The 25000-nt window shown below is 36.1% G+C and overlaps 1 protein-coding gene across 1 annotated transcript in view; it reads right to left on the bottom strand.

Annotated features, from left to right (window-relative positions):
• Window positions 1-16054: 16054 nt before the first annotated feature.
• Window positions 16055-25000, bottom strand: part of LOC121302583 (contactin-5-like) — a 29647-nt gene continuing 20701 nt past the window's right edge. Inside the window, exons 8-13 of the mRNA XM_041232585.1 lie at window positions 21753-21987; window positions 21235-21344; window positions 20467-20653; window positions 19911-20023; window positions 19200-19368; window positions 16055-18012 (exon numbers count right to left, since the gene is read on the bottom strand). Of these exons, the coding sequence (XP_041088519.1) occupies window positions 17909-18012; window positions 19200-19368; window positions 19911-20023; window positions 20467-20653; window positions 21235-21344; window positions 21753-21987 (918 nt within the window). The 3' untranslated portion in view covers window positions 16055-17908. The remainder of the gene's footprint in view (window positions 18013-19199; window positions 19369-19910; window positions 20024-20466; window positions 20654-21234; window positions 21345-21752; window positions 21988-25000) is intronic.

Genomic DNA, 25000 nt, shown 5'->3' with positions numbered 1-25000 from the left:
TGTTAAGGTGTGTTTTTTAAGATAAAAGTAATTAAATAATTCATGAAACCAGAAAAGCTTAGAATACAAAGGAAAAGTGAACACAGAAATATCCCTTCGCCTTGTTGTACAAGACAAGGCACCACAATGTACCTTCTCTTACAATGTGCACAGAGGACTCCACAAAACTGCAATTTTGTATTTCAATATTATACCACACATAAAAAACAAACAAACAAACAACAAAACAGTTCAGTATGTCAATTTAAACTGTTTTTTTTTTCTGTTGTGTAATAAATGTGATTACCACAAGGTGGGGCTGTGACCTCTGAACAGAACGTTCAACAGAGAGAAGTTAAAGTCAGTCCAAAAGGTCCAAAACTAGGGCCCTATTTTGAAGCAAGTGCAAACATCCATATTACAAAACTTGCCAAACTTCGTTGACGTTCTAGAGCTTGTTCACAGTGTATTGTTGTTTGTTTCATATTGTTAAAATGGTTTGTTTTTTGTACCTTTTGAAAAATGTGGGCAAACTTTTTTTTTAGCATGTGATGTCTAGGTAACACTTCACATTAAGTGACATTATACTTCTGGTTGTGAGATTACAAGGCAGCTATTATGCCTAAACTGAAAACCTGGCAATTGCTGGTGTTTTTACACATGTGTTTGTATATCTGCAATGTACTTACCAGGTAACCACACATGTAAATTGTGGAAAAAAAGTAATTACTTCCCCAAGTAAGAAACCATGAGCATTTTTAATTTCTTTTCCCAGGGTGCCATTTTAGGTAACAGTGTTTATGTACGTGGTTGAATTGTGTAAGTGGTCATTGCACAGGCTGTGGGTTGATCCAAAATGGTGGCAAAAACTTGATCCCTCCGTTTTCCATAAACCTTTGTCTATGCTGTTCAGAGCTGATAAGTTTCTGGTTTTCAAATGGTCATGCCAGTTCAAAATGAGTGCTGGTCAAAGAGCTTGGTAACATGATTCAAGAATAACAAAACAAACAATGTCTTTGAGTTTGTTGTCTACAATCATTAATTGTCACCTACAATACTAAATTATTCCAGCCTGTGCAGATTTTTATATACCAGCTGGGTTTAAGTGAATATTTGTTCCAATTCCCAATTCTTTATGGCCACTGGCTCACCGGGAGGTTCTAGAATTTTAAGCAGGCAATTGGAGAATCTGATTTTATTAATTAAAAATGTTCAATCACTGTCTCTTAAATAAGGCGAGTAATTTAAACTGGAAAGTGTTTTCTATGTGTTGATGAGCAGAATAATCACAGGTGAGACTGATTAATGAGGGAGATAACCACTGGCAAAAGAGGGATGTTGCTTTCAGACATGAGGGTGGAAAAGGGGAGGAAGTATGTAAATGAAAATGAGAAAAACATCAAACAAACAAAAACGTGAGGGATCAGGTAAACTACATTTCCATGGCCTCTCTGATAATATTGAATTTCTTTCTTTCAAATTCAATATTTGTACACTCCTGTATACTTTGTTAAAATGTATGGACATTTCTAAAAAAAAAAAAGTAAAAGGTTTTGTTTTGTTTTATTTTGAAACCATATTATTCAGGAATTATACCTTGAAGTATAAGAAGTGAAGTATTATGCACACCTTTAATATTGTTTATTAAATCACAATGTCATTTTTTCGATCACCACATACACATGTTCAGTATTCCTCATATGCCAATGCCTCTCTGCTTTCTCTGCCTAGAAGTGTCCCCATGAGCCCACCTTTATTAAATCCCTTGGTTTAATAATCATAAATCTGACAGATTTACAACTGTTATCTGTCGTTTATAGGCCCTGGGCTTGAACTGAACTTTTCAAATGAAAATACCCTCATTAACAGCATGTTTGGGGCTGAATCTTCAACACCATGACCACGTCTGGGCATGGACTCTACAATGTGCTGGAAGGACACCAGAGGAATCACAAGGGCTCATTTATTTTCTACAGCCTCAAAACCATTAAGACCAAATGGTTAAATCATGTAATTAATAACCTGATACAAAATGCCAGTCTGATTAATATTTAGCACAGCATACATATAATCTAATTAAGTGTAGATCCAGTCCATTAATATTTTTGCACTAACATAATATATAAATGACACAAGCAAACAAAAATAATATACAGCTGTAAATACATACAGGCATCCTGGCGTAGCCAGCCACACATACAACCTTAACATTTGTTTCATTTACCTGCAATTACCAGCTGTTTGCAAAGTGTCAGTTCTGCAGCTCATTATTTTTAAGGACACCACACTTTAAATGCTGGGCTGAATAGGCTCAACGCATGACTGCTATGCAGATGGCTGATGAATATCTAATTTATGAGGAAAAAAGAAACATGATGATTGAAAAAGAGGATATAAATGTTACTGCTGTCCTTCACACAACAAGTAGTATACTTTTATTCAAAATTGTTGTCATGGCGATCAGTTCTTAAAGTGTGCATAAAGGCAATTGCATAATCATGTATTTTTATGTGATTATTTGCATTCATTCTGTGTTTGGAGAATGTGTTCTGTGGGGACCCCGGAAGAAAACGCTATTGAGAAACTAGAATAGCAAAAGCATAGCACAACAATATTGTACACAGTAGAAGCATTATTAAAGAGCAAGGAGCTTGGAATTACACCTTCTTCTTTATTTTTTAAAAATCTCCATACTTTTTGTATGATATTTGAAATCATTTAGAATGCTTCTTATTACTATTCCACTGTTGTCATCAACTCAGTTACCGAGTCCAGTAACTGCTCTTAAGCGCTACTGTAATTGACTGCTACAGACAGGTATGTTATGTATGTTAGACAAAGTGTCATAAACATTCTCTTGGATTAAACGATGCAGAATACATTTCTAACCCTGTTTAATGTTTTGATGTAAAACCTTTGGTCATAGCTGTTGTATCATCATGCATCAAAATAGTACATCTCTCAAAGGTACCCTCAGAGAATAAAGGAACCAATCAACGTGTTTGCATGCCCCTGCAACCTCTCTTTTAGTAGTTATGTAGCAAATTAACTGGAACGTACTGCAGTTCTGAATGAGATCTGTTATCTGATGGTTTTCCAAACAACATGGCTTATCTGATGAATGGAAATACACAAGGAACAACAGGATTACTGTTGTTTCATTATGTCATCCCTACTTTCTATACCTGACACAAATAATCATCCAATCAATTCCAGCATACTACATAGATGGAGTTCTGTATTTCTTCTTTTTTTTCAGGATTTTTCTGTTTATAAGCATTCTCTTGGGTTAAGCAGAGCAGAATAAACTTCTAACCCTTTAAAAAAAAAAGTTTCATGAACTATAAACTTCAAAATTAACTTTAGTAAACAGTCCTTAACAAATCCTTCTTAAAATGGTCATTTTATGACGTGAAAACATATGTGTAAATATATGTGTTTTTAGTATAGTTTAGAGTTCTATAAATAATTGCATATTAATTACAACATGATTTACTGTTGACTTTAATAACGCTGCATTGACTTTAATAACGCTGCAGGCTTTTCAACTTGCATTACAATTCATTCTGGTATGTTTTACCTGTCTCAGGTAAAAACACACACACACACACCTATTTAGTAATAAAAAGAACAAAAAAGCTTGGACTGTAATTATTACTCTCTGTTTAGACTTCTTAGGTATTCCTTCCTGATCAAAAATGAAATTGAGTGTGTGAATATTAAAGCTGAAAAGTGCATCATTATTCAACTGCTAACATTTTCATATGGATTAGAATTTTGGCACGCACCTCATTGCCAATATCCTTATGAATTGTCATTACACTGGAGCCAACATACGTTGAAGGTCTTTTATACTGTTTCAGCCATCATCTCTTTATCTGACTGCAAACACAGACTTCTTTTCTTTGGCACTTGCCCTTTACTTGGATTAAAGCACATGCTTTAATTAACTAGCCATGTTAAATAGTAAGCTTATCAATACAATTAAGATTAAAGCATACTTTTTTGTTCTTTAACTTTTATAATTCTTTTTTAACTTTCTTGTTGAAGGTTTTGATCTGGAATCCGTTCACAGTTTCGTTTTACTGTAATGACTATTAGCATTGCTAGATAGAGCTCCATTGCAAGAAGCATAATAACACCAGGGAATGCCAGTCACCATTAAGGAAGGCTGCCACCTCTGAGGTACCAAAAAAACAGGACCTCTGAACAAAAGAGGGGCTGTTAAAAGTGTAAACTCTCTTAGGAAATCCTCTATTCTTCCAATAGGAACCATTGAAAATGTTACTACTATAGGATTGACAACTTCTGCATTTATCTAAGAGAACAGCAAGTCATTATTGGTTATCAACCTTTAAATATGCAAAGTTAAATGACATTTTTCTGCTTCTCTACTTTTGACTGAGCATCACTGAAGTGATCTCAATCTGAAATTGATTTTATTATAATGCACACCGATTGTATTCCTTCCACAGAGCTATCACATGGATAAGTTATCATAGTTATCTTATTGGTAACTGCTGGGTTTGTAATGGATTAGGCACCTGGACGGAATCTTCAGAGGAAGGTCAGCAGGATGGATGAGGTGGTCTGAAATCTACATTGGATTCTTAAATGGTTTAAAAAGATCCTCTGGAATTGAGACACAAAGTTTGAAGTCATGGAATACAAAAGGGTAATACATAGCCTTTCATTTTCTCTGCTTACATCTTTCCGAATCAATCTCAAATTCAATTCCACTCTGATAAATAACAACGAGCAAAGAGGTCATATTTTATATCATTTATGAGCCTGTATTGTGCTGTGATTCATCTTAGTCCTTTCTAAAGTATATTATAGAAGAAAGAGTTTTTCACATTAATATTTTAAGTGGCTCCAAGTGAGAGAGTTGTCGTCTTCTGTACACTAAACTCTTTTCAACTTGTTCATCAACACTTGATTTAAAAATGCCTTTTTGCTAAACTGCTAAAATATTTTCTGAATTATGAACTAAAAACATCACTGCCTTCAAATTAAGAAGAATGTGTGCTTTTATGCTGAGGCTACCCATGTTGAAATAATTGCCTATAAATGATTGTAATTGCCTATGCAAATAGTACATTAAAAAATATGCTAGTGTGCTGAGGCAAATGTGTGTAAAATATTGATATCCCAATAGATTAACATATATATATATATATATATATAATTGAAAACCTGTCCTATTTTTTCTATAGAAAACTATGTACTGAATCACATAATTTAACGGCACTTAAATTATAATATGTATATGTATATGCAATGAACCAACTTTTAAAATATAGGACCATAAGAAAAAGAGAAACAAGAAATATCAGTTTAGTGGAGTCATGCATTGTGGATGCTGAATTATAACAACAAAAGCAACAGAGAAACTAGGATGACGGGTGAGTGAGCAGAAAGTGTAAATATAAAGCTTGTTGTGCAGTAATTACATCCGAACAGCTGTAAGCCACTCAGCCCATTGTTTCTGCCCTGAACGAGCCACATTTACTTATATCTACATTTATGGTGCAAGAGCATGCAAGATTGGAAATGCTGTGCTAATCTTTGACCTCCAGACAAGAGGTTTTTCTATTTACAGGGATTTCATTTTTGAAACACAAACAGCTAAATGAAGTGTTGTTGTGTAATGTAGGCGAATACGTGAATGGATTTTTTTTTCTCAGTTCAACATTTAGTTATGTTCTGCTGGTTAAATTTGTATTACACACATGAATACCACCACAGAGTTTCTCAAATTGCAAGTTCACTATAATGGGTCTGATAAAGATGCAGAACTCATACTTCCCAATTTACAGCGCCGGTAATCACAATAAAATGTTATAGTAAATTAGTTTTGTGAAATTGGGTGTCCTCTATTTGAATTTAGACTATACACCTTGACCTTTTAAGTTTTAAAATAGACCGATGGACAGCTTTGAACTTAAAGTGCTCTGGCTTTTCTGTTCCATACCACATCGCGGATCGTTATTGCTGTGTTACCTGTTTGACAATGTGGGCAATAATCCTTACACTATCAGTGCACTGGAGCAGACATTTTGAAAAGAGCTTTGAAACAGACTTTAAAGTTATAAGTGTAAAAATTGGGAAAAAAAAATCAGTGATTCATCATGGCAAAGAAGTGAGAATATTAATGAAGCAGCATCTGTGCTTTACACAAAGAAACCATTCACTTCAGCATAGAGGCTTTCCTGTTCCAGATTCACTGTTTCCATACATACACGAAATTCTGCTTTTAACTATAAACGATCATCATGCTTTTTATCTGCTTCAGTGTTTTCTACAATATGTTGTTGCATTTGATGGTGGTTTTGCTGAATTGAAATAGAATCATGCTCACATTTCCATTCATTCCAAAGTCTCCAGTTGCATTATTTTCTGCCAATTATTCAACCCATATTGTGATGTCTTCTTCAGTCAAAGCGATCTTGTTCTCTATTTAACTATGTGACATGTAGAAGCTGCTAATATGCAGTTGGAAAATGCCCCTAAATGTATAACCGCACAGCAATGTGGTTTACATAATGGTTTTCATGGCAGCCACATTTGCATTTACCACCTGCATAGTTTAGAGAAGTGTAGCATTCAGCTGTTGTGGGATAAAGAGTTCTGCTAACAGGTGAGCTCATGTTAATGACTAATCTGGTTACTCTATTTTTGTGGTTACGAAGAGGATGGACCAAAAGAGGCATGTTATCTCTACAAGTTTGCAGAGAGACAGAAAAGAGTATACTGTACTGAATAAAGGACAGGGGTTACACAACACCATACACCACTGCCAACTCTCTTGCTTGTGAAACTGCTTCAAATACAAGTATTTTTTCTATGCTATGTTCAGTACGCAGTGAGTTTATTCAATTGATCTAAATGGTAACATTTACATATTTTTGCATCCAAAAATGCACCATTGCACCAGAGAAACCCGTGCACTGTTAAGTATTTCATTTTCATTACCTTGGTACATCAATTTAAATGATCACAGTGGTGATAGATCAATTGAATATACTGATCTAAATTTGGTAGTCTTGCTCTGGGGCTGGAATATACCCCAAGGAGACAGCATTCTTCTTCCATGGAAAGAACTGAAAGAGTGCAAGTCTCAAACTGGGACAACAAGTTACATGGGCTTTCATTATGCTGTACGATGTTACCTTGCAGCAACAGTGTATTTGCTTCTTAATTGGATGAGCTCACACAGCCTGTGCCTTGCTTGGAACAATATTCTGAATCTGCTAGCCTGAAAACTAAGTGGAAAAACCTTGGCCATTCTAAACATTCTGATTACACATTATGTAGGTCATCACCATACATGCAGTATAATGTATATGGAAGACATATCCTTGATCCAATGGTAGCTCCCTAACAGGCAAGCACTGAAGCAGCAGGAAGTGTAATTAATGGTGTAATACATTGAGTGCATATGATAAATGTTAATTTAGTACAGTTAACATCGGGGTATGGCGCTTGGGGTCTGGAGACACACTGTGCGCCTTGAATGTGTAATAACTTGAATGAGTTTTCTCTGAAGGCAGCATTAGAAAGAAGATCAGAAAACCTCCAATGTTCTTTGTGGATAAATTGTCTTAAAGGATGGGAAGAGATTTCCTATTTGTGACTTTGTAGTGAGAATATGACACTATCTGAACTTGCCTGGATCCACACTTTATAGACGCACCTGAAATGACAAGGCACAATAACTAGAGCTTGTTGTCTTGCGACTTAATAAAGACTGCCAAGCATCTATTTCCTGCAAATCTTTAAGCCATTCCCTTTTTATCAGTCAAAGCAGTTCTGAAACAAAACTATCTAACATAATTAACAGAGAAATGTTAATAAAGGTTTCTTTTTGGCAAGTTCTGCAAAATACAAACGTTGCTCGGCAAAGACAATTAAAAGATAAAAATTGAAATGTGAACTCCCTCATGACATGAACTACCCCAATGCTTTAACTTTTAAAATCTTCAAGACTATTGATAAGGATTTGGGGGTCTGGTAGCAACGAGGAATGGTGTAGGATAGCAGGTGCATTGTTCAGTATGCTTCACACTAAATCACAGTGTATTTTCAGTATGTGCTTTACTTTACGTCACAATGTCTGACTTTAACTGCAGCATGTCCTATGGATGTCTTTACAAATTCCTGTATATTGACTATTACTGACTATCTGAATATTACTGTATTGCATGTAGCATCAAATGATGCCTTTTGCTTATGTTGGACCTTTGCTGTGCCTTGCTTAATTTCAAAATTGAAAAGAATAAAGTAAACCTGTATTTTTTTTGTGTTTGTATTTATTGTTGTTGCCTCCTTGAAAATGAGCTTTTCAAACAGCATTTCAGAGACACAGAGACAAGAAATGAGTTCATATTTAAAGTATCATGGAATTTCTTGTTATTACTGCATCTTGTAAGGCACTTTGTGATGGTGGTCCACTATGAAAGGCTCTATATAAAATAAAGATTGATTGATTGATTGACAAATTGACAAATAGACAAATTGAAGCAATATTATTGAATTACCAGACAAAAAAGTATACTTCCATGGTCTTGGTTCTCTTCCCTGGGAGACTGTCAATACTCTAATCTGCTAAGAAGTCTGCTGAGGTAGAGCTTGACTGAAGCAGGTGTGGCCAAAGTTGACCCTTCTAGTCCTGATCTTTGTTCCAACCCTGTTCTAAATAGTTTAACTGAGCCAGTGAAACCTCCATTCAGACCCTAAAGAAGTTAATTTTACCTGTTAAACCTGGAGTGGAAAGGCACCCCAAGACCGTGATTGGACAGCCCTGGACTAAAGGATGTGTACTATTAATTGAAGATGGGGCTTATCTTTAGGATTCTTAGAAAAATAAATAAATAAAATAAATGAAACTTCCCTCCATGTACTGCTGTGATCTTCGGTTGTTTCTCCTTTGAAATTCTGTCCCTGAATATGACTTTGAAAAGTTAGCACTCCTGAAATATACTGAAACAGAATATTAGAGATTAGACTGGTGAAATGCTCCAGCACACATGGCATACTATTCATTCTGTGCTCTGCCGTGGTTATGCATTACTTCATTAACAGTGTGCCATGCATAACAAAGAAACTTTTTTTTAGTCCATTCACATTCTTCTGGTGAAGTGTATAGTATCTCAACCAGCTCCTCAAAAAATAGGTGGGGCGCATTAATCAGACAATATGTGAGAGCTTGGCTGGCTGTAACACATGCCTCATTACACCCTAATTGGATTTCTATAAAGAGGCTTGGCTTGCACACAGGTTAATACAACTTCAGGGCCTTCTAATTAGAGCAACTAATTCTTGTGCTATATGCACTTTGCTCATTTGAGGAAAACGATCTTCACAGCCACTCTGATTTCTACAGGAGCGAAGCTTTGAATGTCTTGTTGTCAATTCTGATTAAAAAGGGGCTCCACAAAAAAGGTTTTAGCCTGTCACTAGGTCTTAGGCATCCAACAACGGTACAGTATTGTCCAAATAGATGTTTCTTCAGATCGGCTTATTTCGACCAGGATATTGTCAGTGAGACAGTAAGTGTTGCCCTTGCTTTAGATATGTCAAACAGTGTTAATGAGATCTAGAATTATCCAATAAGGTTGTGTAAAGCATTGTCATCATGTCATTTAGAGCAACTAGGCCCTGTCAAAGCCATTTGTTTAATCTTTTCTGATTTAGTGTTTGGTCTTTCATTAACATACACACCGGGTTCCTTTTCTTTTTCTACACATGCAGATTTTTGTGTCTTTCCATTGCTATTTCTGCATTGCATATCCAGTAGGGGATTAGTGGTCTGTTCGGATGGATAACCACACACATATCGAGGCTTGAAAAACTAGATCGCTCCAGAAAAAAAAGTGCTCACTACTGGGAGCCGTCTTTTCGTAGTAAAAGCAGTGTATTAGAAACAAGTAGTCCAAATTCAAAAGAAAAGTTAAAAGTGCCAATAGAAAATAGTACAGGGTAGGGAAATGGATTTGAAATCTTAGCGACTACATCTAATCAGTGAAGGTGGTTCTTGATTCTGATTGGTCTGATCTATTCCTGTAGTAGAGACATGGACATAAATAAACCGCAATGCCATATTCTGTGGGCACTCCCAAATTACTGGGAAACACAAATGGACTGTGACTCGTTGCTGAGGCAGAAAGTGTATATGCTAACAGGTTAGCTAACTTTTCTATGCATCCTTTTTGCATAACCGTGGCAATATACATGTTCTCATGATGCTGGCTGGTGCCCAGATGTGCAATACTCATGGCAAGTATTGCGTTAGTTGTTGACATTGCCGTGGGCTACTATGGGAAAACAACTTTGCTGCACACATGACGAGCCTTGTTTGCTAACAAAATATTTTAAAATTGTACAGCTATGAATTGTCTATTCTCTTTATAATATACAGGAGTACTAATTTTCTTATTAAAAAAATGTAATTGATACAAGATGAAAATTAATGTTTCCAATAACAGATTTTTATGTTAACAGTAATTGGTACTGACATAATGTTTTGTGTCAATTCTTTAGTCTAAGAACATATTTAAAGTTTTCACCTAGTGTAATCCAATTACAACCACACAAACATTCCTCAATCATTTAGACGCCATGCAATTTATTTAAATTTGAAGAAAATTACATTATTAAATTAAACATAAAAGCTTTGCAATACTTCTTCTTGATCAATTAACACAACTAATCACAGTTAGCACATAACTACAAATGTCTTTGTCGTGAATGTATAATTAGGTCTTTCTGAAACAGCCTTTACTGGTACTTGTTGGTGTTAGATACTTGTTGATTTGTTATTTGATGAAAGTAAATATGTTTTTGTAAAAACAAAAAAACACAGATACTGTGTTTGCAATCAATCCTAAATGCTTGTTTAATTTTACCACAACATCTACCGGTATCTTTAAAAACGTATCAGTATTTTACTGCATTAGGGTTTATCGCAGATTTTGTAACATATCAATATAAAACTCACAATAGACCACTTTATAGGCCCTGATTCTACAAAGGAAATGTACTGTATAGTGTGTATACCTGCAACCTCAAAAGCAAGGGTTTCCACCAAAAAAAAAAGGAAAAAAAAATACAGTATTTTCTATCAGTGTTGTTAGAGGGCAGGTGGCTGGGCGCGAACCAACGACCATCGCAATCAAGCGTTTTATCCACTATGCACATGAGCCAGACTCGCCTGCATTCATGGTATTAGAGCTTTTAACCTCATCTCACCAACAGGACAAAATGTGTAATGGAAGTGTATCACACAACACTGCAAGAACACTGTTACAGTGGTATTATTTTAAAAGTCCATCAAAGTAATACAAGAGAGTAATTTTGTCCTTGATATCAGCTGGCTTGTATCAGGTGAAAATATAGGATGCTATACAATCTCACGTGGAGTGAATATCAACTTGTATCGTACTGTATAGTCAATATATAACATTGACATTACATTGTAATATAGATGAGTGTCTTTATCAGACAGATTTGTTCCTTTGTTTGAGAAGGTAAGAATTCATCAGCTGCATTAGGGTGTGAAAATCCAAAGTTCTGTGTGTATTGTATTATGGGATCAAGCGCAGTGATCAGCTTCCACAGCTAATTTACTGCTTTATCTCACTAGGCTAACTATTCAGCAGAAACATGTGGAATCATTGTGAACAGATTCAGCAGAGCATATTGCCTATGGAATGCCCCTTGTGTGCACCAGGCAAGCTTACCACTCAGATCCTTTTTGTCTGTGCTTTATTTTCTGGCTTCTGCACTACATGCAACCCTGCATCTTTGTACACAGTAGGGCTGATACTTGTTTGACAGAATTAGTGTGCTGCAATTCTATGAACCAGCCTGAAAAGAAACTTGTTTAAAGAACTTTTCATATTCTCAAAGGCAGCGGCTGCAGCCACATCCAGGAAATGTGCCATTTTGAGCTTAACTTTAAATGGACTATACAGAGCAGGGCTATTGACTAAAGGTGGTGCAGTGTGCCTGCAGTAAAAAACTACATTTAGGTGTTGCCTGCACAAGCGGACCAAACATTGTTTTCTTCATTGTCTTTGTCTCTGCAGGTTGGATACACCACATGCAGAGTACAGCTGTGGCCAAAAGTTTTGCATCACCCAATAGACACACATTTTGGTTCATTAAGTTGAATGAATCCCACTGAATAATGTTATGTTAACATATTGAATTACATACAGTACTGCTTTGTAGTTTTCTATATACTAAATGAACATTCTAAAAACCTGAATGAAAAACCTAAAATCTTAGGTGATGCAAAACTTTTGGCCAGAGCTGTCAATCTCGATAACATTACCTTATACAGGGTTTTATTGAAATTGTTGCACCATAGCTTATTTTGCAATTCCATAACATAACTTTAATAATATATTTCCATAACTGTTATAAATATACCTAAGTGCACAATTGTATTTTCTTTCAGCACTTCAAATTTAAAAGTCCACTCATGTTGGGAATTTAAGTAATTTCTACAGTTTCTAGGTTATGGATTAAGTTATGCATTAAAAAAAAAAAAAAAAAAAAAAATTGGGATACAAGTATACCAGATATTTTGAGAATGGCAAGGGGTGTAAGAACATGATTGTCTAAAAACATATGCATAATTTAGATGTCTGGTGGCAATACAAATTAGGTGGCATTAGCACAATGATCATGCAGTACAATCTATTACAAATCATAGTAACCCTTTTTAAATTATTTGAAACCTTTCTGTTGCTTAATGAAGGAAGTATTGACTGTCTGCAGCTTGAAATTACCATACCAAATTAGAAGCTGGAGACTAATGTAAGGAGATTCCCAACAACAGCCTTCTAGAAAGGAGAAAAACAACCAGCAGAAACATTTTGAAACTTAAAACGCATAGTAACACTTTAAAAAAGAACAACATGTCTCAATCTGTGTTTCTCCAGCTACGTCATGTTTATATATATATATATATATATATATATATATATATATATATATATATATATATATATATAGCATTTGGATCTGAGCAGAAGCTTAGTAGCTCTTGAAAACCCCAGCTATCTACTAACTATTTGGAAAGAGACTTTGCTTTATAGTTATATATATAAAGCAAAGTCTCTTTCAAAATAGTTTCGATAGCTGGGTTTTTCAGTCAAGCTGAATTCAGCAGCATGAAATTGTGAATTTATAGATAATGCAGAGATGAATAGAACAACAACATAGACATTCAATATTACATGTAAACAGTATAATATTTATTCTGATTTTTATTCTTGTAAGTTTGTTTTTGTTTCAGAGAATAGATCGGTTGCCATTTTAATTAGATTGTAATTTCCGTTATTATTTAAATGGCTTCATGTTTTTAAAAGAAGAGCCAGCAAAACAAGGTTTGCTGAAACAACATTCGTCTTGGTGCACAGTGTGAGTAGAGTGTTGTACTTCATCACTGTGGAAACCTATTCTTCTTCTGAAGGACATTGCAATGTGAAAACAGTGGAAAATCAATGAATCAGAGAATGCGAACAAACCCTCACTTAACTGATGAATCATCTTTTGAAGTTCCATATAAGCTACTTCTAAATCTTTTTTTTGTATTTAGTGTCTACTTTATTAGATTAAATTTAACTGTGACAGATGCAATTAATCAGTGAATACAATTTCATTAAAATGACAATATTAATCGTATAATTGATTTAAAGAATGCGGTATGCGTATTGAAGGATGGCCTTAGTTCGTGTGCACAAATCATACTTGTATATACACACGTTCACAAGGAATCAATGATGCTTGACAGTGCTTTGAAAGAATAAATGTAATAAATACCTTTTAATGTTTAATAAATTGATGTTGTCCACTGAAAAACTGAGAGTCATTATTTAAATAAACATGTTTAAATATTACAAATGAAGGAATATGAGTTCCATTAGTCATCTAAAACAACTCAATGTAATTAGGGCAAAGAGAGTCACATGCAATGAAGCAAGGGTAAGTGTAGGAAGAACTTTTTATGCTCATAAGAGACAAATGGACTTGCAAGATAACCTTCAACAATTTTGAGTCTGAAAATATGTTTCCTGAGTTCTCAAACCACTCGGGTAATTGTTTGTACCAAAGGAACTAGAATAGAGGGCATAACAGTAAATAGCAAGGCTTATGTATGTGTAACAGGGTGGAGGCAGGGTGTGAACCAAAGACCCAACACACCGCAAGCGAGCATCTAAAGCACAATGCAAAAGAGCAGGGTTTTAGAGCTTGTAACCTCATCTCACGGCAGTGTATCACACTACACTACACATTACATGTGCCCTTGGTAACATGTTACCAATAACTGGGTAACTACCACTGATCCTACATGGCAACTTCTGGAGTAAGTGTGGAATTACATGACTGTGCCACGCTGGTACTATGTAACTGCACAGTGCCACTTCCTTATCACTACACAGCTGTTAGTGTACAAGAGCAGGAACCTTCCGTAATTAGCGTTCCATTACCAATAAGGGGTAGGCAGCCTTCCAGTGCAGGTCTTTTTTTATGCCTTTGATTGCCCTATATTCAGGACCAAGCCTACAGTCTGTTCAAATACACAGTCTTGCCAACAAATTAGGGTGTGGTAATCTAGCCTGGAGTCTGCAATGCTCATCCAAATTCAAGGGCTTTGGTTTGTTTGAGATCTACATAAGGCCAGCAGTCAAGCCAAGGGAGGTGTAGGAAGTTTCTGGTGTGCGATCCTGTGCACACTGGACCTGGATGTGTTGACAACATTAAAGTAATCTGGCACTGTGTGTGTATGTTTATATATATATATATATATATATATATATATATATATATATATATATATATATATATATATAGGTTGGCATGTGTAGAAAATCCAGAATTGAGTAACCACCATGGAAAATACCAGGTACCCAAATCTTTTTCGGGTAACGATTAAAATAAATAAATAAATAAATAAATAATCACATATATTAATGTTGTAAGGGCATGATACATATTGAAATACTATATAGTACACACACATTTAGTCCCTTTAGATCTGTAGGCTTGTGTAATAATAATAATAATAATAATATAATAATAATAATAATAATAAATAATAATAATAATAATAATAATAATAATAATAATAATAATAATCTCAGTTTAAATACAGTTATTAATGAGCTATGTTTTTTGATAATATTTGAGAACTATATCATTTTTGGTAGAAACATAATATTGTGTTAATTTCAGACTTTGTTTTTAGTATACAGATCCAAATACAGGACCACCGGTCGTCTCCCCTGACTCTACCCCCCAGTAGCACTTCAAAGGTCCCACATCTTATTTAAACCAAAGCCTGTTTAGGGGTAGTCTCCGTGGTTTGGTCTGATCCCTTGAGGCTTCATCCATACTTTATTGCAGACAGGCTTCTCATTTGACCAGAAGATAAACGACGTGCAGCTTTTTCCATCAGGTTTTGACTAAAGCTGAATGTTCTGTGTGAAGTACAGTCAGAGGAGTTACAGGGTTTTTGAGTCTAGCAAGCCCACCTGGCATGCAAATTAACATATCTGCAATTTCAAAAATATTGCTCATTTGAGCTCACGGTATAAGGACATGTCAGAATGCTGAAGGATGCTAAATTCAGTCTAGTTGTTCTAGTTTGTTATACCCATGTCCTGGACAATTACACTGCCCATATAAAATAGACATCTTTTTTAAATGTCTCAGCATGTAATTAATTGTATTTCAACTTGGCAGAAACAGTACCAAGCTGAAATATAAACCTGATAAATATTTACGATCGCTGATATAGCCTATAGATGCTGTGTACATTGGCTAGTTTGTGAATAAGTGGTATGCTGTGCAAGTACCACTGTCTCTTGGTTGAAAAGGCAAGGCCAACTAAAACTGCATTAGCAATGAGATTGCATACTGTAAATACTGGCTGTTGCAGTTAAAAATGTGGGACAAAAAAATTGTATTCAGTTCTGTTGAAGCTGATCCACACAGATCTTACTGTGGGATGGTACAGGAAGTCTTTTCTGACATTAATTAAATAAGCAAGCAAGCAGTGAGATCATTTAATCTTCCCTTTCACAGTGGAAAATGAAAAGGGTTTTGGACCGAAGGCAATAAAAAGATTAAAAACAACCCATTCCAACTTAGCAATATCTTGGGTATTACTCCATTAGGATGTGAACCATATTCATAAGAACCATCACAGTCCGCTCCAAAACTTAGTTACAACCACAAATTAGAAATAATTCTTTATGCCAATTAATGTTAACTATTTAAAATAATTGGGCTTATATCTGGATGCTACACTTACCTGCTCTGCCCAATTTTAAGCACTGATCACATAATGTATATCCTACCGTACTATACTTGACATGTCTCACATGCCTAACAATACTGGTGCAAATTAGTTTAAGATAATCAGCCACTTCACTGAAGACAGACAACCATATTTCACAAAATGGTTGCTATCAAAATAAGGTCCATATGAAAGTTAATTAAAACATTGCAATTAGTTAAACATGATAGAAAAAGGAATAATGCAACTTGTTTTTTTTTTAAATGCAGTACCAGTACCATATATATTTTTAAATATAATATTATGTGTAGCCTGTGTTTTTATTTGACATACATGACTTATTGTATAATGTAAATCTCTTCTATAACACGCATCTTGTGTATAGTACACAACAGTATACAATACAGACTACTAAGAAGTATACAAGCAACTTGTTAACACGCACACACATCCTCCAACATTTGTACAAGGGTAAGCATTGAAATAACAACAAAAATTACAGTACTGAAAAATATATTTTTGTAATAATGTAGTAATCTTAAGAAACATTATTTGTTCACAATCTGATCACACTTAAATCTGAATAGTTTATAGATGCTTTAAACAGTGCTATCTTTTAAACTGAGTGGGCCATATTTTGAAAAAGCAGATTTTCTTTATGGGTCTACAAATAAAAGTTACCAGCATTATACTGCAGTAGCAAGTAACTTCACAGAACAGTAACTGCAATGGTGTCTTGTTAATTCCGTGTTATATCAGCAAATACCTTTAATTCAGAAAATGTACCTTTAAGTCAAAGAGATGGTGAAGACGTGGCTTCCCAGACTACACAGCCCTTTGTTTCAATAGTTGTTCTTTTTTTTTTTTTAAGAAAAGGCATTGTCATCCAATTAAAAATAAACAACACATTTATTGGTATTTTGAGACATCATAAGCTTTGCCACGGAGTCATGTCACTGTCTTCTAATTGGGGCACTAAAGGTAACAGTTCTTTATCCAGCAGTCCTTAGTCACTGGTCTCACCAGGCTTACCTAGTGTCATTGGCTATTAGAGAAACACAATGTTGAAGTAGCCGGTACACACACCACTTACTAAAGGTAGCACAAAGTACAAAAAGTGAATTTTTAAATAGTTAGACCTCTGATACAATACAAAATCTTACTTTTTTTTTAATAAGAAAACAATGCACTTGTTTCTAAAGAGTTCCTCCTCCTTCTGTTTCTCAGAGCTAAGAGGAAACAATACAACTCACGGACAAAGAGAGCCATTTTAAAAAGCCTCAAGACATTCATTTTAAAAGTACAGTAGTTTTAACAGACCATTTGACTGGGCTTCAAATCTAAGCACAGGATTTGTAGTTCATCTGATGAGAGGGAAATGCAAAAGCTAGTTTACTAGAACCAATAACTGTTTGCACACAGTGTGCAGTACAATACTAAAATGATATTGGAAAGACCAGAGGAAGGAATAAAGGACTTCTGACACCTCCTTTTTGACCAGGCTGTCCCCAGTGCTATGCCTTCGGGTCTGCAGTGGATAAGGCCAAGCAAACCAGCTTCTTCTTCGGGTATAAAGAGGTCCACCCCAGTACTGTCTTTAGAGCCGGTCAACCTCTCTCACCATGATGCTGAAGGAATGACAAAAACTAAGAGAATGGTCACTGTCACTGAACAAGTGGATATACTGTGCATGGATCTTTGGTGGTTTGGAACTCTGACACCTAGGAGAGAAAAGACACACACAGTAAAATAAGCATACATAGCTTCCAAAACAAAGCTGTAAATAGAATATCAGAGCTCTCAGTATCATGAATCGTAGATCGTCATGACCTTTGTCCGGTCCTTGTTGATTTTGCCTCCCCCACCAGAAGGAATCCCAGAGAAGATCGCCTAATTTGCACAGCCAAAGTCTGCAATCCCCTGACTGTATTACTCTCCTTGCAAACTATATGGTTGTGTCTTTACCAGGTGAGCCACTCAGGGACACTCAGATATCGTTTTAATAACTCATGCTACATATGAGTGACAACCAGCTGACAAGCTTCAAATATGGTACTGCAGCATGCTTACAAACGGAATAGAAAGGATTAACTTTTTGGTACTAGGCTGTGGTTACTGGCTTACAAGATTGTACGTTCTTGCAATGGAAAAGTCAGCTGACATTGACAACAACTTTGATGGCTCGTAATTCTGCTGTAAGAGCGGTGGTAAACTTTTAATTATTCTTGTCATCCAAGGGAACTTAATTGGCTGTGCAAAAGTGTGTGTGTGTGTGTGTGTGTGTGTGTGTGTGTGTGTGTGTGTGTGTGTGTTGATCTACTAATTTAATGAGCATTAAGAAACAATGGCAAACTTAACTGCACGCATAACAGCTGTGGTAACCTAATTAGTGTCTATGGATAAAGAGTGCTGGTAAACATTCCATTAGCTCATCAACAGGGAGCCAGGTCATTTGTAACTTGTGTCTCAGTTCTGCAGCAGGAATAATGTTGTCATTTTTTTTTAAACTAGCTACAATAACACATTTTGTAAAAGCTGTAAAATTGTTCCTCTGTGCGGAAAGGCTTATCTAATACAATGGTTAAACATGAATTAAAACAGATCTGTTGAAAAGATCTATATCCAATTTGTCAAAGCATTAGGTCTTTATAATCTGGAAACTATACCGTCCCATGACCACACTATGGCAGCCCTCTTAGGTCAAGTAAAGGCTAACACCAGATTTTACACAAGGAGGTTTATGAGATATTAGCAGTGGTTGATTAATATTAATATGGAACATTGCAATTGAGCCTCTTCAATGTAACATTGTCTGTAAAAACAATGCCAGCAGTAGTTTGCTGTTTAGCCTAAAAAATAAATACATTACTGGACAATGCAGCGCTATCGCAATACTGGAATATCTCACCTGATGATACAGGTACTCTGATTTGGGAGCTGGCTGTTCCCTCTCCTCCCTCGCTGAATGCTCGCACCTCAATGATATAAATCCCTCCACCTGATAGTGGAACCACCGCAGAGGAGATGTTCGTCTCAATCACCTCACTGCTGCTCTGGCCCTCTTGTCGAAACAAGACCTACATGGAAGGGAAAGTGCCTTCAATATCCTGGTTTAAGTGTTCCTTATTTTTAATTATTATAAACATCAGGTATGATACAATTAGGACATCTTTTAATAAAGAAAAGTATTGGATAGAGTATCTTTTAATAAAGAAAAGTATTGGATAGAGTATCTTTTAATAAAGAAAAGTATTGGATAGAGTATCTTTTAATAAAGAAAAGTATTGGATAGAGTATCTTTTTAACCCTCAAGTTAAGGTATCAGCTGTAATTTCCCCTCAGGGTGCAGGGTGGTAAACAAGATGTATCTGTTTTTAAATTAGGAGGCCCAAAAACATTGTTCAAACTCATCTAAAAGATTCTCAATTGACCGTGAATTGGTAGTGGCCACTGATCTCTACAGTACAGTACTCAGTTTTGCAAGGTGGGAAACTATGGTAGGCTGACCTGTATATCCCAAAAGATAATCTTGTTCAATTTCCCAGTCAACTATTCAATTGAGACATGTTGTAATGAACACGGGCAATAAAGAGGAAAAGAGGGATTGAGAGTCCCTGACCTTGTACCCCATCACGTCTGATTCATTATCGAGCGGCTTGACGGCCTCCCAGCCAAGTGACACACGATCTCCATCTTGGATCCCCATGAGATTGCCAGGTGCTTGACTGGGAGCTAAGACAGGGACATTTAAATGGACAAATACATAAATCATCCTATTATTGGTTTTGTATGGTTAAGAATGACAACCTGTGCAATAACTAACTACTGCCAGGACGTTTAATGCTTAATATCATTGTGCAGCTGCTCTTCATTAGTGTACGTGACATATTCATGTTTCCCTTTTCTTCAGTTTCATTCAGCCAAATCTTACCACGCGTTTTAAATTTGCAAACTGGGCAGGATTTCAAGAAAAGGTACAGCTGCCCTGTACTTAGATCACTTCGTTTTAGACGTTTCTTTAAAGTTGCTGCTGTTTTTTTTTTAAAAATAAAATAAAATACAGACCCAAAGGGGAAAGGCAAGAGTGTTAGCCAACCATTTCAGCTGATACCTGGGAGTGAAATATACAGCTAAAACAAAAAGGCCATTTACAAGCTGCTGCATGAATCGCTTACGTGATTTCTTGGTTTTTGCACGCACAGCTGTGCTTGCTGGCCCCTGGCCGGCACTGTTGTAGCCCTTCACGGTGATGTGATACAAGGTGTTTCCCTCTAACCCTGTCAGTAAGATGGTTGTTTCATTTCCAGGGGTTTTCATTCTCTCCCCAGATTCTTCCTGCTCCATGTCCTTCCAATAGTTCACCTGACAGAAACGGTGAGCCGTTATTAATACATGAAGAGATCACGCGACTTTCTTAAAAGACACTGAGAGACATTATGATTAGCTCAAAGGAACTTTGCAAAATGTCAGTAATCGTATCTGGAACTACTACACATGATACACATTAGAAATAGGGAGAATGCCCAAGATGGGACAGAATAACTGCTCCGCTGTGTTGAATGGAGCATTTTCTTTCCCCAGAACTCTTCAACAGGTCTGCAGTGTTGAAAGACTTGAAAACATCTCCCACTACCCAGCAATGCATGTGGGGGGGGGGGGGGGGGGGGGATGTATGTTCAATAATTGAACTCCAGTCTTTAATTAGCTTGTTTAATTATATTCTTTAGTTCTTTGGGTTTAATGTTTGTAGAAAAAAAACAACACACATTTACATTTTCTTTAGACCTTATTACAAAGGCTTTTAAATGTTGCCCAGAGTTTTGTTGCACCAGATAGAAACTCACAAGCTATAATTGACTGACAGGCTTTTATTCAAGTCTTAAACATCTACCAAGGAGTATAGCTACAACATTAGACCTCACTTGTGCAAGCCCATTCCATACCTCATAATTCTTTGGTCGTCCTGGGGCTGGATTCGGAGGCCTCCACACCACTATGATCTCAGAGGACGACACACTGGCAGCTTTCACATCCGAAGGGGCTTCCCTGGGTTCTGCATTTAAAAAAAAAAAATAATGCAATGATAATAGTTTGTACGCCTAGTGCTAATAGTGTCATTGCTTTGCCACAAGTCAACCTTCTGTGCTGAACTTTAAATGAGAAAATGCGGTTGACATCTCAATCAATTTCTTAAATAGACTGGGCCTGACAATCGAGAGGTACCCATTTGAAATAATAATATAGTATTCTACAGTTCTGTCAAATTTCAATACAACAGTCTGTGGGTGGAATTTAATTGCTTCATTTGTACAGTAGGTGAACATAATGAATACATTATATTACATCAGTAGTAACCTGCTAGGAAGTAAACTACTGTAATGCTTATATACCTCAGGCCAAGCTTGAACAAACAGGGGGACAAATTGGATGATCCTCAGAGCTGGTATCTGTGAGGACTTACCTCCCTCTGCTGAGTAGACTGTGACAATGTTGCTGAAGGGCCCATCCCCTTTGTTGTTATAAACTCCGACCTTCACCTCAAAGGGAGTCAGAGGGGGGACAGTCTCATCGCGGTAGATGAACTTTGAGGCGTCTGCTGATGTCACCATTTTCTCTTTCCATCCTCGCGTGCCATTGGCTCTGAAAGCCACAATGTACCCGAAGCCTTCACCGTTCTGAAATTCTTCTGACACTGGCTGCAAAGGAAATAAAAAAAAAAAAAAAAACATTAATGATCACTTAGTAAAAGTACCACTGCATGGAATGCAGAATGTGCTTTTCAAAATCCCTACTGGGGGCCTACACACAAGGGTAAACTAAATGCAGGAAAGCACAGTCATTCACAGACAGGTATGTGAAAGGACTGTAAAACTGTTTCTATGGCAAAGCATGGAGTGAATAATTCCTTGACATGAAGTCTAGAGTGAACACTGCAGTAAAAAAAGATGACATTACTACCATCTCTACCACTTAATTCATTCCTCTGTGTGGTCACCGTCTTGTTACTCTAATCATACTGGTGGCTATTCAAAGCAATTTTTAGAAAGCTTTTCCAGCTGTATGTGGCTCTAATAATGACTCAATATACTGAATAAAATAAAATCAAAGTGAGCTGAAACAAAGCCAGAAAAAGCATTTACAGAAATGGTTTTGTGTCATATCCAGACCCCATTATGGCAGTTCCAGCAAGCATTTGGATACAGTATAAAAGAAAGGTATCAAAGCTTTATTTGAGGTTACATTTACTGTAGCAGTGCGACTGTGCTGTAACCAGTGATCCTGAATATAGCCAGTATTTACTGTGTGTTATTCTGTGTATTTCCTGAAAGCACCATTCTTTCAGCTTTCATGCTTTTATGTATCAATTGTGCCGCACAACCTCTATGCCCCCAGTCACCTCAATAAAAATGAACTAATCTGCTGCACAAATGAAAGCAATTTAAAAGCTACAAATGAATGCCTTCAATTATTATTATTATTATTATTATTATTATTATTATTATTATTATTATTTATTATTGTTATTTAACAGCATTATTCAAACGTTAGCCTTCTGTACATACAATAGGCTGTGTGTACACTCAGGATGACTGTTAAAATTGACATCAACAAGTTACAATGAATGTAAAACTCTGTAGCTGCGATTTTGTTTCTTCATATTTCCTACTGAAATATAAGCATCACATAATTTCCCAATATTTATGCGTTCCACAAAGAAACTGAAGTGTAGGCTTATCTCACTAAATTGTGCTAAGAAGCATTCAGCAGCTATATAAAGCACTGCGAGCCAATCTAATGAGACCTATGAGACTTTTAAACACTAGAAAAGGTTCTCTTTCTGTAATTGTGTACACTACATCTAAATGGTCTTGCTGCAAATATAGGGGCTGGTTTTATGAGTTTCTGTACTATATTTTACATACCTCAATGGCTGCGGAGTTGAAGCTTGCATTTCTTTTTTTTAAGATTTTGGAAGGTTTTAAAGTTTCTGAGTCAGGTAACACTTACTCAAGTGTAGCCATCATTCTATCATTTCCTGCAAATCCAACAGGGCGCAACACCTAGGGCACTCTTTGTTGGGTCTCAATCCACTTGGGATAAACTTGGAAAAAGCAGCCAATACGGTGCCGATCCATGTCTAAATCATAAACACATGCACTTCTTTCAGAACAGAATTCAAGTCACTTGGTACTCAGAGCAACAGCAAGTCCTCTGGGGATGGCACTTCAATTAGCCTATTAATCTGACCAAGAATGGAAACAACATCATCAAAATCATTGCAGAAATTACCGAAGCCTTTTAATTACCTGCTGTGACAGTGACATGAACGTAATTACATTCTGTCATATTCCAATGACTCAGGTTGGCTTTTTTTTTGTCTCTACGTTGCTCCTGATATAGATAAGAGCTTCATAATGTAGAGACATTTTACTGAAATTAAAGGATGAAAAGTAGTGGCAGATCTTATGTAATCTCCAAGTGACCCAATAGATTTGCCAGTTTATCAATGAGCTCATTGGTTTAGACTGTCACTCATCAATGGCATTAAGTGAGTGTAAAAGCACAGACTGTGCAGTCAATCCTCCTGGTTAACACGGAGGCTCTTATAACATAGAGCACTTTGATTACCACCCTTGCATTGCACAGGCTGCAGCCACCTACCTACGTGTTCTGACTAGCAACTAAGATGAATTATCATACAGTGGCTTTTAATATTCATCTCCATCCCTCAGTTATTTATTAATGTGTTTATTTAATATGATTTCAATCACACCGAGATAAAAAGGGCTTCCGGTGGACAGATGCCTCCTTACATTTGTTACAAAACAAAAGCAAAGCAAAGGGAAAGGATGTTTTAGTGATTTCGATACACACTACTTGAAGTCACAGTGATGGATGGCAACATTTCACTGCTGGTTCTGTTTAACACAGATCAGATGACACAGATTCAAAACCTTCTTTCCTTCTCATCAGAAGCACTACTTTCTAACTGAAAAAGTTACTCACATAGAGTACAATAAGCACATTTCAGAGGTATGTTGTAGACTGTTTTTTTCATTTTTTGAAATAACATACAGTTCTATTCATCCAAGGCAAATCATCTATCTATATTATATGAAACGCACTGAAGAGCTGAGTAAAAGGAACTGTTTCAGCAGTAATATCCAGCATGTTCTAGATAACTGAAGGCTGCAACAGTTAAATGCCCAGAGCAGAACATGACAACAACAAACTTAAAAAAAGTTAGAGTTCTAAAATTCCAAGCTTAGTGGCCATCTATTAGCAGCACAATGACCATGGAAATTAAATCTGGCTGAGAATGTTAGAGGGGATTTAAAATGCAGACTTGTATATCAAGGTTTATTTTATTTGTTTATTTTTTGTTACAAAACACAGTGTGATTATAATACGTTTTTTTATGATACTCCTGTTATGTGTTGATCTCAAAACGGTACTGTCACCGATAATACAAAACCAATTAAAATGGAAGTTACATATACCATTTTGAAGTAAATGCAAAGGCAAGGAGAAATAAAACTAGCATAATGGTTCAAAGGTATCAATAAACTAAAACAGAGCAATACATGAACTGCTCCTTACCGCAACTAAGTGGATTTGTACTTTTTTTTTAATACTTTTTACAATTGTAAGTCACTTTGCCTTTGCAAGTTCATCCAAGTAGAGCTGAAAGAGTTCTTTTTTAATGAA

This window comes from Polyodon spathula, chromosome 30 (genome assembly GCF_017654505.1).
Source record: "Polyodon spathula isolate WHYD16114869_AA chromosome 30, ASM1765450v1, whole genome shotgun sequence".
Classification (NCBI taxonomy): Eukaryota; Metazoa; Chordata; class Actinopteri; order Acipenseriformes; family Polyodontidae; genus Polyodon; species Polyodon spathula.
Note: the sequence above shows the minus strand (reverse complement) of the source record. Positions and strands in the feature narration are given on the sequence as shown.